Genomic DNA, 16,537 nt, shown 5'->3' on the forward strand with positions numbered 1-16,537 from the left:
TTGAATTCATGCAGAAAATTTGATACACCTTATTGATTATTGATCATGTTATGAAATATATGGTCAGAAAGGATGATACAGTCATTAAGATTAAAATAATACTAAAACCTCAAACTTTGGATAGATTACTTTGACCAATGTTCAAATTGGTTAAATTTATGCAGAAAGTTTATTTCTTGAAGGTATACATTATCTTATTCTTTAAGTTGGTTATAAATTTATTTTTTACAGTGTGGTATACAGAGACTAGCAAATCCATACCCACTCCTCTCAAAGATGAAATGCTTTTGCATTCCAGGAAGCAACATGAAAATCATTTTCCTTCTTTGTCTGGCACCAATTTTGTGTTATTATTTCATTTATGGAATACGCTGTCAACTTCCCAGCGTGGGCTTTGGAGAGGAGGTCTGATTTAATAGTTCTTCATTACAATATTGCCGGCAGAATCTGATGATTAGCTCTCTTAGGCTTGACATTTGTAAACTACGGCTTTCCCTTGATAGACGATAACTTCGTTAGCATTTCTAAAATTCAGAGCAAGGATTCTGTCCTTGGATGTTAGTTAATAAAAATGAAATTTAGAGTTATCAAAAATTCAAAGGCTCTTTCACACTTCCCAATGAAGGATGTTTTAAACCCGATTTTCAAGCAGTAAGTAATAACTTGTAAAATTTCTGGGGAAACAGTCATGATTTTTCAGAAAATCGTGACTGATTTGTTCTTTCAGGCATACATTATCTTTCAGGGTGCCTACACCAATAAAATAATTACCAGTTTTGAACAGTTTTTCCCCTGTTCTCAGCGTTTAAGAATTAACAAGAGTTGATTTACTGTAATACTCAAGCTAAAATTTTCTGTTAATTTCAAAATCACTGTACATCTTTACTTTGATATCATTAGCAAAATAAGTCCCTTACATCTTCTCGTGACTTCTGGTATTCCTCTGGTGTCATGGAAAGAATGGCCTTTGCTGTGATCTTGGCTTTCTGTTCATTCAGGACTAAGTCCAACTAAAAGATACAAATAATCAACAAAAACAATTAGCAATTAGCAGCAACAACTCAAACAACTATTTTTTTTATCAATGTTGATGTACTTACATGAAGGAAACCTTATTTAATCTAAATCACTAGAGAGGTGATTTTTTTAATAGTTAAAACATTTAACATATTGAAGTTTTAATTTTCTTTTTTAAAAATACAACTTGGAAAACCTAGTAGGAGGGAAATTCCTGAGTTTATATTGCCAGTTAGTCAATTAGACATTGGTTAAGATTGTTTAAAGCATTTTAAATGAATTCACAACTTTTACAATTAGGTTGAGCTCTTCTATAAAAAAGTTTTTAATGTAGGGAAGATAATAAGGATGCTGCCACTATGTTGAGATAGAAGTTAAGGAGCACAACAGAAGTGTTCATTAATACACCCCACTGTGCTAAAATTATTTCCAATATTTTATAACAGAAGATTGTGTCTCTACAAAGCTTGGCAGTTACCTCCAACTGGCTCCATTCATACAATCAGATCAAACTCTTCTCCTACTATTTCCAGCCTTGGTTTATAAAATTATGAATGTGATTCATTTCCTATTCTTATAAATAATCTTATTGCAATTAAATGCTATTTTCATCAAAGGGAGAAATTAACTCACACAGTAAGATTCATTCAACAGAGTGACGCCATTAGAACATAAACAGAACAAGAGTTTGATAAGAGCCCTCTGAAGTCAAATATTTAACAACTTCATTTTTTGAGATAGGGCCTCATTTTGTAGCTATAGCTAGTCTGGAACTCACTTTGTAGACCAGGCTGGCCTCAAACTCACAGAGATTCCCCTGCCTCCTGAGTATTGGAATTAAAGGCGTGTGCTACCAGGACTGGCTCTCCTCTTCCCACCTTTGGAATACTTAACAATTCTTAAGTGATGACTCTAAACTAATGATGAATAGTTGAGAAAGTTTTATTTTAGTTTTTTATGTGTCCATGCTTCTATCATACATAATTTTTCTCAGGCATATGTCTAACAAATCATATTTGGCAACATGAATCATTAACTCCCCATGTCTAAAGATCTATGCCTCCTATATTAGATATAAACATGAAATATAGGTTCAACATGACCTCTTCAATCTAGCCATTGAGATATACTCAAGAATTATCAAGCTGTGAACACTTTATCCAATGATCGGTGATACAACTGAGCCCCACAATTATCTGATTAGGCAAACAGGAGTGGTCCAGGAATCTTCAGGCTATCTGATGCTCACCTAAATAAGGAGTTGATAAATGTTTCTCTAAAGGGCTTATCAGCAGGTTAGGATTTATGGAAAGGGAAAGGGGATGTTAGCAGTTCCTTATAGTATGAAATAGGCAAGATATAAGCAAATGAGCTATGTTTCAATAAGAAGTTGGTGGTAGACTGAATTTTTGCCAGCAAGTAGTTTACCAACCCCAAGGCTGATCAAGGTTAAGAATCACTGATTTTTAATTACTGCATAGACTATTTTTAGAATTATTCTCTCTAACGACTATTTGTTCCTGTAATAACATAGCACAGAAGTGTAGCTCTATAAAGTTGTAAATAACAAGTCTTTGTATAGACTAAGTCTGATCTCAAGTCTCATCAATCATTTATCAGGAGAGGTTTTTGTCTCTGGAGATAAGAGGAATAGAAGAGAGACACTGGAGAATATGCCTCAAAGTCACCATTTTCTGTTATTTTTGCAGTGCTTAGATTAGAACCCAAAGTCATATGCATGCAGAGAAAAGCTCACCCACTCAGCTATACCACAGTCCTTGGTGTTAGGAGACAGGATTTCTGCCTTGTTTCCCAGACTGTTCTTGCGCTCTTTATACTTTTCCCTCCATCTCCCAAAATATGAGATTAGATGCATGTGTCCCATGCCCATCAAGTTTATTTATCCTTTAAAGCATTTATATCCAGGTAGAAAAGGAAGGAAGGGATAGAGGGAAGTATGGAGAGAGAAAATGAGAGAGGGAGGGAGAGAGGAAGGGAGAGAGAGAGGAAGGAAGGGGAGAGGAAGATAAAGGAGAGGGGAGGAGAGAGAGAGAGAGAGAGAGAGAGAGAGAGAGAGAGAGAGAGAGAGAGATTCAGAGCAGTCTGTTTTAAGGAAAGTAGAACAAAACAAAAACAGAGGCATGATGCTCTTTGGTACCATGCAGAGAGGTAGGAGTCTAATGAGGTTCCCAAGGCCATGACATTTGGAACAGCAGGAAAGGAACTTTTCCAAAGGTGAGAACTCTTTTCCCTTGACAGCACTACAGTTGGGGAAATCAGCTCAATTTCAATATCCAACTTTAAATAAACACTGTACAAATATATGTATGCAGAGGGAAAATATACCAACATCATTAAAATAAACATCATATTATAGTGTCAGATAGGGTGTGTTTGATAAAATGTGAGAATGAGTATATGGGGTCTTTACTGGAAACAGAGAAGCCATTCCAAGAGAAGTATGTTTTAATTTGACCATTTAGAGGAAATTATTAGAGAGTCAAATGGAGAGAGTGAAATTTCACCTGAGGTATCGATAACAATGCAATGCTAATGACATCTTTCTCTCAAAACCCAAGATAAAACAATATAGTTAGGTTCGTCTCTCCTGCCACTGTTGATGATACTACTCTGCTTCTTCATTAAGACAAACAATAAAATAAAAATAACTAGATGCCACCAATGTTCTGCTTTATCTCAAATATGTAAAATAATTTTTTATTAAGTTAAAATATATGGGGCCTTTGTTCCTATTAAAGAAGACGGGGACTTCAAAAGTTGGAAAACAGAAACAATATTAAAATATATATTTAACTGAAAAAAATCCTGCTAAATAGAGTAAGGGGAAGCAGTCACGTTCTAAACACATATTGTTCCCTTCAAATATAGGGGAAATTTCTCACACATTGATTGTACAATTAAGAATGTAACAAATTAATAGGAGGGCACATTTTCCCAGGGTTTGTGCTAAAATTTGAAATAAGTAACAAAGCCATACACTTGTAACCAGGCAAGGCTGGGCTCTTTCTGAACTGGTGAAAACCAGTAAAGAACAATCAAGAGACTAGAGAACAGAAGAAGAAAGAGAGAACAGCTGATGGAAATGGTTTAAGGAAAAAGCCTGGTCTGATACACGGAAAATTAAAACAAGATAAATTTATGGAAGGCATTTGAAGAATTAAGATCATTTTCTATAAGGATCCTGGGGGATTTATCTTGGTGGAGAGTGCTTGCTTAGCATGCATTTGGCCCTGTGTGCAATACCCAGTGATTCAAAAGAAAACAGAATAAAAAGAAGGAAAGACTTCCATAAAAATATGCCCAAGACAATAGAATCCAATAAAATTATTTCCATTATGCTTGACTTTTCAGAGTATATTTTATTTAAAACACTAAGGGTTGACACTAAGGGTTCAGATATCATTCCATCTCTAAAGACCTAAAAGTAACAGTTTAGTGATACAGAATTTGATATAAAACATGGGCTCTCTAATTGAAAGCACTCTTAATTTTTGAAGGATGCTTCAGATGCCTGCAGGCTCATGGAACTCTCCTAGAACACCCTCCAATAGAAAGCAGGCTAAAGACCTCCTAGACAAATGTAACCTAAACAGCAGTGATCTTGTCTCATATACATCATCAATGGCTGACTGCCTTTCTGCTATGTGCCTCTTAAGTATTGTGATGTATGTTTACTAAAATCATAAAGATCCTGTAAAATTTTTAACCTGATAGATAAAATGTATTTTACAAAAGAAATTAACTCTAAAATTGCCATTCAGCATTTAAATTATTAATATCAGTAGAAAAAACACAGTGATTCAAGCAAACTGGTATGTTCTCTCCACCTAATTCATGCTGACATTCCAGATAAGTTCTACCCAAAGGGGGAAAAGCCTATTAGGGCAACTAAATTCTCGTAGTCCTAAACTGTGGCTTTCCACATGGCTTTTGTATTTCAAAAGAGGAACTAAAGAGCAAGGATGAAGTATACAATATGTGTTGTGTAGAACACTCTTAATAAATCAGCATGCCTCTGCAAGAAGACTGAATTCATCTAAGGTTTTCATCAGGAAATATTGATCCACTGCTATATTATTTGATCCATAGTTTACATGCGGATCAATATAGGCAATACAGTTTAGCATAAACAATAAGATAACCACCCTTCATATATATTGACAAGCTTCCCAATGGTCTGTTAATATACAAAAGAGTGGGACAAATTACTTATTTATATATACAAAACATGGTTATAAAGGACAGCTGCAGGTATTTTTTTAGAAAGTGCATTTTAATAAGGTCCCATTCACTTATAGAACAAATGGGGGAAAATAGTTTGCACTACAGAGTTTAGCGCAGGAGACCTCTCCTTTTCTAACCACGAAATCAATCATTTGTCCAGACTGTGGGAGTCAGAGGTAGTTACTGAAAAGACTCCGTATATAAACAAGTCAATAACTCATTGTGTGTTATTGTTGAGCTGAAGAAGTCGGCTTTCAAAAAGCTGGCCCTGCTTCTCCCGGAATGAATGTCACTGTATTCAGGGGCTGGGAGAGCCTTTGTTTCTAGCCATTGCTGGCTGCCATTTATGTATGGGAACAGGAGGTGGCTGCTGGAAGAGCAAGGGAAGATACTATTCCCTAACTGATGTCCAAGTCAAATTCTCAGTGTTGTCAGCCTAAATTGTTTGTTTCTGAAAGTGGACAATGAGACCAATAAAGAGGGGCCACAGAAAAATATTTTAGCAAAAGAGTTGAGAGGCAAATGAATCTGCAGCATCTTAAGTTGGATACAGACAATTCTGTAGATTTCCTACTTGTCAACAGAGATAAATCTGACATTCAGAAAACGGTTTGAAGAGTTCAAATGCACAAAATCAAACTGATGAACAGGTCAGCATGTCAAAGGAATTCTATCTGTTCTTTCTGTAAATAGAAAGGTTGATTCTTGAGGCAATCAAATGGAGTTTTCAAAGGGTCTGTGTGTGTGTGTGTGTGTGTGTGTGTGTGTGTGTGTGTGTGTGTGTGTGTGTGTGCGCACGCCCGCGCGTGTACACTCACACATTCGCTTGCTTCTTTTATCTGTAAAAGAGAAGATGTATTCAGTAGGTATCAGGTTTTGGAGAGAATAATAAAACTCATTTCATAAATGATGCTGACACTTGCAATAAGGAAATTCCAATGATCTTTGCCTTAAGATTAAAGGTCTTTTATAGTTCAAAATGCACTGAATTCAAAATATATAAATACTGTCAGAATTGTATTTATTTCATCTTGATGTTTGTTAAGTAGCTACCATTTATTCAAAGATAAAATACTATGAAGAAGAACAAGAGCCAGCTTCCAAATTTATAGTTAATTTGGGTAAATAACAAATACAAGCATATCTATTTAATAAATGGTTATTATATTATTTTATAAAATGTGTCTGATATCATCAGACAAAACCCATTTTTAGGTGCAATCTCTTTTCAAAAGATTTTTATTCATTTATTTTGTTATAGGGTTGGTAGGACCATGACATGACTTGCACATGAAGGTGAGAAAACAACTTGTAGGAGTCACTTCTCTCCTTCCACCATATGAGTCCCAGGGAATGAACTCAAGCTATCAGGAGGTGCCATAATCCACTGAGCCATCTCTACAACCTCCTCTTTGCTTTTAGCTAGATAAAGTTGTAGGTGTAAGCAAGGAGGGAACACAGGAAATTAACTGAATCTCATCAGTCTCATGCACACACTTGATAACATCATCTATCTGCACCATGCAACAGAATGTGACAGACCTTCCCCAGACACAAACAGGTTAGTATCAAAGCACAGGGTGATTAATAGGAAAATGTAAAAAAAAATAAAACATCAAAAAATATTTGGGATGAGATAGATAATCGTGGACATGCAACTTAGAAGACTAAAAACACTTAAGATTGGAGTGTTTAGAGATGGAAGACCCATCGATGTGAACAGAAGAGAAAATGGTAACAGGGACTATTGTTATTAATTAATAATAATGTTATTTAGTAATTGTATGATGAGGTTAGCTCCAAGTAAAGTTGATAAAGTGGGTAGACATAGCTTTGAGAGGGAGAAGTCTAGCTGAGACTGAGGAATAAGCCAGGATGAGACCATAAGATCCAGTCAGAGTAGGCAGGGCTGATGTCAGTACAGATGCTTCACAGAGATTGAGGAGGGTCAGACACTTGTGTGGACCCATTCTTAACCTACTTCTCAATTCAGATGTAAGAGGGAGGGTTACATGTCAAGTGCCTAGTGCTATAATGAGGAAAAGCTGGAGGACTCCCTCTTTAGCTCTCTAGTGTCTCAACACCGTGCTCTCAAAGCCATCTAAGTTTAATTCAGTTCCAGTCTGAGGGCTCTCAATCCTGACCTAACCCCACTTCTTATAGCACAGACTCAAGAAAGTCTTCTTATACAGAAATTTTTAAATACCACTTCTCATCTTAGGGAAGGAGAGAAATCCAATTCAAAACTGGCCATGACACAAATTCATTCAGAGACTCTGGGCGACAGTGACAATTATTCCAGCCCAGGCTTCCATAGCCTGGCCTCCCTCTCTATCCCTCTCTAGCCTCTCTATCTAAGCTTTTTGAAAAAAACCTACTTTTCTACAGTGTTAACTCCCAGAGGACAGCCTGACTGAAGTGAGAATTTATGAGCCAAGCCATCACAAAATTTGATAACTGGCAGATACATAATTGTTTTAAATCAGTAATGTTTTGTTACAGTTTATACAAAAGCATACAAAAGAAAATTCTCCATGATACTTTACCTTAAGCTGATTTGGCAATTGTAAAATTTAAATTATCTTTTAAAAATCCCTTCTCTATTTTTGTAAGAAATAAATAGTAAGTTCTACCTCTCCCAAATTCTGTAGGGAATGTAGTACAGGCTTGGCCCTGACTCTGTAACCATGTTCTCACTTTTCATCCACATAGTCAATCATGATTAGGAATGCCATATGCCCCTTCTATTAAATGATATCAACTCTTGATTGCTTATAAGACTAGAGGAGTCAGAGATAGGTAAGATGTAAAGCAAAAAGTTAAGTTACTGATACCATCAATCAGTCAAGATAAGGCCAATGAATCACTAAGCCACACATCGGAAATGTCTGTTGCTAGAGAACATCTAGATCTAAGAAGCAATTTAGTGAGAAAGGACTGCCTTAGAGCAGTAATGTGGAGAGTGAATGAGCAAAATACCCAACCTCCTCCTCCAGCCTCTGCATTTACATGCACAAGTGAGCTCAGCCCACCCCTCATACAAGTATACTCAGAAACACAAACAGGCACACACATGTGCACACACACACAAAATAGAAATATGAAAAGTAAAATACAAAACAAGTTCAACTTATTACTAATGAAACAACTCAAGCTAAATAAATAGTATAATATGTTCTTACATCAAACTTTTGAAAATACTGGCAAAGATTCCTGAGGTTAAGAACTAATGACTTTGGGGAAACTCAAGTTTGGTGGGGGGAAATTTGGAAATGGATATCAAGCCCTAGAAAGGACTAGAATCTTACATCCAGAAACCCTGTCACTGGGAATTTTTCTGCTGGATCTGACTATAGATATGCACACCAACCCCCAAATTAACCGCATGGATGAAAAATATTGTTTCAAAGACTATGTCAGTGTTCAGAATTAAGCTCCTAGACTAGATTACCATCATCTATTTAAAATAATGCTATGTATTACCCAGTAATACTTTTAATTAATTCCATTTAACAATAGAAAATAGAGACAGTCTACCAAGTGAAAAAAACTAGATATCTAAAGGTAAACAAGACCTTAACTATGTATCAGTACATTATGATATTATAAGTCAAAATATTGATAGCAGCTACTCAGAACAGTGAGGTAACGGGTACTATAGTCCTCTTTTGTCTTATTCACCTTAGCTTATTTCTACATTAAGTTTTCTAAGTGTCTACTCACCTTTCTTTGCATATGCAGAAGCCTGTAGGGGAAATGTTAGCTACGCCCTCTTTGGGGCTGGCACAGGTGACACAGACCCACACTAGGGCGTGGTCAGTGACATAGCAAGGCCTTAAATATGAAGTTTGCACACAAGCGGCTCTCTCTCTGTTCCATGGTTCACCTGGTTTAGAGGACTGACTGGTTGCGTAAGTCCTTTCCTATTAAAACATCTGTTCGTCAAACTTGGTCTGATTACTTTGAGGTATGCATTATTTGCACACCACTTTATTTGGTGTCAGAAGTGGGATTAACAGATGCCCTTTACTTACTGTTTTCTTTCTTATTATCCTCCAGTGTGTCTAAGCAAATGCCTGCTATATTATCTTCTGTTTGCTCACAATTGCTCCAATATCATTTCCTCCTTACTAAAGTCTCCTCATCTTTAGAAAAGAAATTATAGCAATCTGTTCAGTGCCAGAATGTTTGCCTAGCATGTGTAAAGACAAGGATTTGATGCATATCATCGCAGAAACTAAATAATTTTTAAGATGATAAACCATAGCTCAAAGGAAAACCTAAAATTTATAAAAAGATAAGAAGTACCATCACATTTTGTTTTAAAATTGTTCCTAAAAATAAAAGAAAGTGTAGCCCAATATACAACAATGGAAGGTTTTTAGATTCTTACATTAAAAACACATTTACTTGTATTAACTGATTCTGAAAATAAACTACAGAAGAACAAAGATGAGCGAGACATAAGGGCTGGGTTCTGCTATCACACTGCTCTGACCTTCAAGATACACTGTGTCACTTGGCCAGTTGTGCAAATGATGCTTGTGGAGGTCAAGTAACTTGCTCAGGAACAAAGGCAAAGCAAATTGAAGAGCTGGGATTCAGATCCAGACATGTCTAACTCCAGCACCCATGACTCTTAATTAAGTCCTGGCTACATCAGAAAATATAATAAATATAGTGTGGAAGGAAGTTGCTAGATAGTTACAGACATATTTGCAACTTTTCTTCATACTGAAGCATAAAATTATGAAAGCAAAGATCTTAAAAGTATAATTCAATTAGCATAAAGTGTTTTTATGAATTAATTAAAAATAATTGTGTATCTAGGAGAATTTATTTTCATTATTCAAAAAAAGAAAATAGATACAAATCTACTGTCAGAAATCGTCACTGACACTTATGAAAAATCTTTTGTTTCCAAATTTCCATTTTGTTTCTAAGACTATAAAGAACTACTAATGTCAAAATGTTTTAATTTTGAAAAGAATTAAGTATTCCAAAAAAATAAATACAGATACTAACAAGTACTCAGAGATACTAGTAGTTCTGTACTTAATAGCTAAACACTTACTTGTATATATGTAGTTATGTAAGTGTATATAAAATACATGGATTTTATGTTAACAGAAAGAATTTATTGCATTATTCTTTGACAGGCTGCTGAGTTTGAACAGTTGTATCTTCAAATGATTCTTTAAAATGTCTTAAACAATTTTATAACTACCTAATAATAACTCATTCTTATGAGTTAAAGGAAACAAGTAATTAGACAGGAGGAAAAAGTTTTAATGATCCATTGCAGACCACAGTAACTACTATTGTAAGTAACATTACTGTGTTTTTCAGAATTTCCAAGAGTAAGCTGAAAATATTCTGACCACTAACCAATGATAATTATGTAAGTAATAGATATGTCAATCTGTTTCAAGTAAGCATTCCACATAATATGATTTACATATATACATCAATATCTCCTTGTACTCCACAAATACATATAACTATTATTTGACCATTACTAGAGTGGGTAAAGTTCTGGCTGTGTAACATGAGGACCTGGATTTTGATGCCCAGCACCCCTGTGAACAGCTGGGCATGGTTGGATGTGACAGAAACGGGCTGATCCCTGGATCTCACTGGCTAGACAGTATTGTATTTGCAATACAAACTAGATTTCATGAGACAGGAGATGAGAAGAAGAAGAGGAAAACAAGCATTCTGTGATTTTAGGCTTCAACTCTTTTGCTCTATCACAGGTCCTGCTGGAAGGTGGGGCAGAGCCGTGTTTCCAAAGAGAACTGTTCTGATGGAACACTAAGAGTTCCCACATACTACTGCTCTTTGTAAGGTCACCATATAGTCTATGGCCCAAACCAGGACATGCCTGAGCATAACATAACTAAGCTGAGATAACAAGTGATCTATAAAAATGCTTTGGAGAAAAAAAATTCTCCTTCATTTGTCTAATAAAGTCTTCTCTCACCATTTCTCAGGTTGCCTTTTGTGAGACACTTTGTCATTTCCTTTGTATTACCAGAACCATGTATACAACACTTAAGTCAATCAGGCCATCTGCTTACTGGAGCTACTTAGTCCATTTATTTACTCTCTTTCTGCTGTGCCTATATATTCCACTCGGTTCTCATATCCTCTGTGTGTGTGTGTGTGTGTGTGTGTGTGTGTGTGTGTGTGTGTGTGTGTGTGTGTGTGTGTGTGTGTGTTGTATATGCACATGTTTATCTATGTTCACATGAATGTGGATGCAAGAGTGTGATGCACATGCACATTTGCTGTGCATGGTGCATGCGTGTGTAGAGGCCAGGGGTCAGCACTACATGTCCTCTTGTCTTTCACATAGTGAGCCTAGCCTTTAATGATTGTTCACTGACCCTGAGTGTCTGCCTCTGTTATTCTCTATTTACTAAGGTAGGGGGTCTCTTGCTGAAGCTGGTGCTCATCTAGTGTAACTAGATGGCTTGCTTAGGGATCCACTGGTTTCTGTCTCTCAAGTGCTGTGGCTACAGGTTGGTAGCTATGCCCTAGAGATATAGATGCACCTTTAATGAAGCCTTCACTATGTTCCTTAATTAACTGTATCAAGTATTTAGGACAGCACTTAGAGTGAATATATATCCTTAAACTGAGATTGGGAGCTTCTCTAATGCAAAACTCTAGTCTGTCCATCTTTTTATTCCTTGTGCGTGGCACACAGAAAATGCTTTATTAATCCTACATAAGGTGAACAGAACTACACTGAAAACCTGGACTACTGTGGCCAGAATGCACATCTTCCTCTATAGAAGTGAATTTCTCTGATAACTTTTGCTGTCTGTATCAACAGGTGCTGTGTTTTGGTGCAGCAGCCAGGCCTTCTCTTGGTAATTGTCACATACTGGTGCCACTCTTGGACTTCCAAGACTCCATAATCATGAGTAAACCTCTATTGCTTAGAATATCCAAAATCCTGTGTTTTGCTATTGCAAAAGAAAACTGACTGACATCAATACACATCAAATAAAGGGAACAAAGCCTTTCTCTTCCAAAGCCATCTTGTTGAAGGGGGATTTAACTTTGATTGCCTTACTATTTTTTTACAGCATTGTGACAAAATGCATGTCAAAAGCAACTTCAGGAAGGAAGGGTTTGTATTAGCTCACAGTTCAAGAATACAGTCCACCATGGAAATGAAGTTATGGCAAAGCGTGAAGAAGCTGCAGGACTGGTGCTCAGCTGACTTTCTTTTTACGCACTCTGGAACCTCAGTCCTTGAAGTGGTGTCCCACATTCAGAGTGGGTCCTCCACCTCAGTTAACCTCATCTAGATCATCTCTCATACCTGAGGCCAAAAGCCTGCCACTCTAGAGGTTCTAGAGCTTTACACATTGTCAACATCACCCATCATACCTGTAGAGGAAACCAACTTAACTTTTCATCACCCTGTTTTATCTAGAGTCCCGAGAGTTTCGGGTTATGTGTATGTTCAGTCTTCAGGTTCATCACTATCGTCACCCATCATCAGAGGAAGCACTTGGGGACTTGCTATGTGCTGAACTAAACACGCCACATGTTTTCACTTATCCTTAAGAAAGCACCATAACAAGCAAAACAGAGCCGGAACCACAGCCCCACCATGCTTGTCATCTCTGCCGAATGAAAACAAATCTTCCGGGGCTGGAGAGGTGGCTCAGTGGTTAAGAGCACTGACTGCTCTTCCAGAGGTCCTGAGTTCAATTCCCAGCAACCATATGGTGGCTCCCAACCATCTGTAATGAAATCTGGAGCCCTCTTCTAGTGTGCAGGCAAACATGCAGGCAGAACCCTGTATACATAATAAATAAATAAATTTTTAAAAAGAAAAGAAATCTTCCTCAGTTCTCATGATGTTCTGTGTCATCTGCATGGCGTTTTGCATCACTGATGTCCTTCAGAAATGCTAACTGATACTTATTATGTTTAACCCCTAGGAAACATTAACCAAGCCCTAATAGAATTTCCCCTGCTAGGAGGAAGATAGGCACTCAAAAAGTAGCAGCAGTGTGATGAGGAGAGCAAGGAGAATTACCCTAAGTCAGAGCCACGGCAGGAAATGATTCTCTGAATAGGATGTTACCAAGTATGGGCCAGCAAAGATGCCCTTAGCCACCTTGTTCACAAAACATCTTACATAGTGTATTACTCATTCTTCAGGATAACTCTAAAATTAATCATCATTGTTATTTATAGATGTGACAATACATTTATGCGTTATTAAAGCTTGCCTGAGGATTCAGAAGGCAAAGTCTGCCACAAGCTATAGAAGCCAGGTGGCAGTGGTACACACCTTTAATCCCACCTCTTGGGAGGTAGAGGTAGATGGATCTCTGTTAGTTCAAGGCCACACTGAGCTACAAGAAATATATCCAGTCTGGCTATCTCAGTTGGTAAAGCATTAGATTCTTAATTTCAGGATTGTGAGTTCATGCCCTATGTTGGGCACAAATTGTAACACAATAAATAAATGACCCAGAGACAGACATTGGGGTTCAAACTTCAAGCTGAGGATCAAAAAAGCAAAGTAGCTGGTTACTAGCTTTTAATCTACCTCAGACTGAAAGACCACCAAACCTCAGTCTGCTGCCTCTCCTCGGCATGACTGGAGAATCTTGAGACTTCAACGTCTTCTTATCCTCAATGTGGCTGGAGAATGAATGTCCTCTCTGAGACTCTGTTCCTGTCTTAAATACCTCTCATGAGTCCTGGGATTAAAGGCATGTGATTCCAAGTTTTGAAATCATCTTTGTGTGAGCTGTTTCTCTTTAGGACTGGATATATTTCTTGTAGATCAGTGTAGCCTTAAACTAACAGAGATCAGCCTACCTCTACCTCCCAAGAGGTGGGATTAAAGGTGTGTGACACCACTGTCTGGCTTCTATAGCTTGTGGCTGACTTTGCTTTCTGAATCCCTTGGCAAGCTTTAATAAATCACAAATATATCACCACATACAGGTGAGAAAAATAAGACTGTACCATCTGAGATTGAGAACCCTTGTTACCTGATTCCAAAGCAGGTTCATTATTTTATATCATCCCAAAGCTGCCTTGCTTGCTCACTGTTGGAGCAGTTGGCTGACTCTTTCCATAAAGAAACATGCAGGGAACATGCAAATTTTGTGCAGAATAAATCAAATTGAGTATAAAAAGAAGGAACTTACATAAAAAAGAAAAAATTATATAGTTTTTTAAAACAAAATTCAACTACAATATTTGAAAGTAGTGTTTGTAATTGAATTCTGCTGATGAGAAGAGCAACATTCCTTGGAGAAAATTCCTAGTGTTTCATCAAAACAATTGCAAATATTTATTTGTGAAACTGTTTTTAAGTTTCTGATTGCATTGAACAGGGGATCAGTTAGATTTGTCCAATAGGTTTCACAAGCCCTAGGCAGACTGCATCCCAATTAGGAGTGAGATCCGTTCTCCTAATGTACCTATTGTCATACTCAAATAGCCAAAAGTAGGAGACTCTGGGTTTGAGTCTTAGCACTGTAATTTTTTATTTAAAATTTTTAAATTTATTTTAGTGACAAATTTTATTTATTAAAAACATTCAAACATGTAATTAACACAAAATTTATCAGGCACTTTCCTGTCTTTTGTTTTGAAAAGACAAAGTTTATTCTTTGAAACATTCCTGGAATTATAACTAGTCAGAGGATGGATGAGTGCCAAGAGCCATGCATGTATGCGTGGACAGGTTACTACAGAGCAATTGTTTCAGTGAAGAGTTTAAGTTCCAACTAAAGGAGGCATCTTCTACTCAGCTTCAGAAACAGGGTCAGGACAAAGTAGTTCAGCATGCTACCAAACAGTACAGATTTTTTTGAGAAAACAGAAATACAAAACTCAAGATAAAGATACCTTGTTTCTAGATGTAGATAAGTAATTTTAAGAAAAGAATAAATCTGCATATCTGGCCATGGTCCCTGTATGTTTCTGCCCTCTGAGCAATGCCTGTCTTTACTGCATCTGAGGTATTCACTACGCAGATGGCACAACCAATTTCAAGACTTTTAAGTCAAGATAATAAATACTTAAACTAAACTACCTCATGATAGGAAAGGAGCGATAATGGGTGACACCACAACAATCAGACCCACATTGCCAACTGTCTTATAAAATATGTTTATTGATTAAGATAATTTAATAATGTTTTAAAGAATAAATTATTCAATAAGAAGTAATTATAATGAGCCAGCGAGATGGTTCAGCAGGTAAAGGTGCTTCTAGTGAAGTCTGGCTACTCAATTTCAAGACCCTGAACTCATTTAAAGACAGGAGAGAACTAATCCCACAAAGTTGCCTTCTGAGTTACATACATGCTCTCTATCTCTATCTCTATCTCTATCTCTATCTCTGTCTCTGTCTCTATCTCTATCTCTCTATCTATCTATATCTCATACACACATGCATACATGAATATACACACATATAGTAACAACTATTTTGTAACAATAATAACCATGTACTATGATGTACTATTTACCATAGCTGAAATGTGGAAACAACTCATATATCTTTCAGTGGATCATGGGCACCAAAGCATGGCAGATGTGTGTAATGGAATACTGTGCAGTGCAAAGTGAAGAAAATTCTGATGTATTTTAAACATAAATAAATATCCACATGAAATAAGACAGTCACAAATTTGCCGATACTCTTATTACACATATGACTTACCTAGAGTAATCAGTGAAGATAGAATTATAGTTTTGATGCTGTAAGTAGGAGCAAATATGAGTGTTTAATGTGTAGATTGTCACTTTGAGAAGATTTTTTTAATACCTTAGATGTTTAGTGATGATGATTTCAAAACAAGGAATAAACTTAATGCCACAAAACTGTAGTTGGAGGCAAACTATGGGCTGGATATGTAGCTCAAAAATACAGTACTTGGTGTACATGAACCCTGGATTCAATCACTAGTGCCAAAACAGAAAAAAATTTCAAAGTTCTATTTAAAATAGAAAATTTGACATTGTAGTATTTTATCATAAAAGTATCCATAATGTATGTTGTGAAACACTAAACATAAATATAGAATATTTATAGGTTATTTATGGTGTTCAATATGATGCTTTGAAATATATTTACATTGTGGGATGACTAAATAAATCTATTACTTCATATGATTTTATTTTTTCCTGATACGAACACTTAAAAATCTACCTGCATGTTATAGTGCACTATTGGCCAGAGCCTTCTACTGGGTAACACAACTCTTGAACCGGCTTCCCCT

General features: G+C 36.6%; 1 protein-coding gene across 1 annotated transcript in view; it reads right to left on the reverse strand.

Annotated features, from left to right (window-relative positions):
- Nucleotides 1-16,537, reverse strand: part of LOC118238488 (doublecortin domain-containing protein 1-like) — a 176,162-nt gene that overhangs the window by 47,857 nt on the left and 111,768 nt on the right. The window contains 1 exon segment of the mRNA XM_035447056.1: nt 918-1,010. Within this exon segment, the coding sequence (XP_035302947.1) occupies nt 918-1,010 (93 nt within the window).

Source organism: Cricetulus griseus, chromosome 6, assembly GCF_003668045.3.
Source record: "Cricetulus griseus strain 17A/GY chromosome 6, alternate assembly CriGri-PICRH-1.0, whole genome shotgun sequence".
NCBI lineage: Eukaryota > Metazoa > Chordata > Mammalia > Rodentia > Cricetidae > Cricetulus > Cricetulus griseus.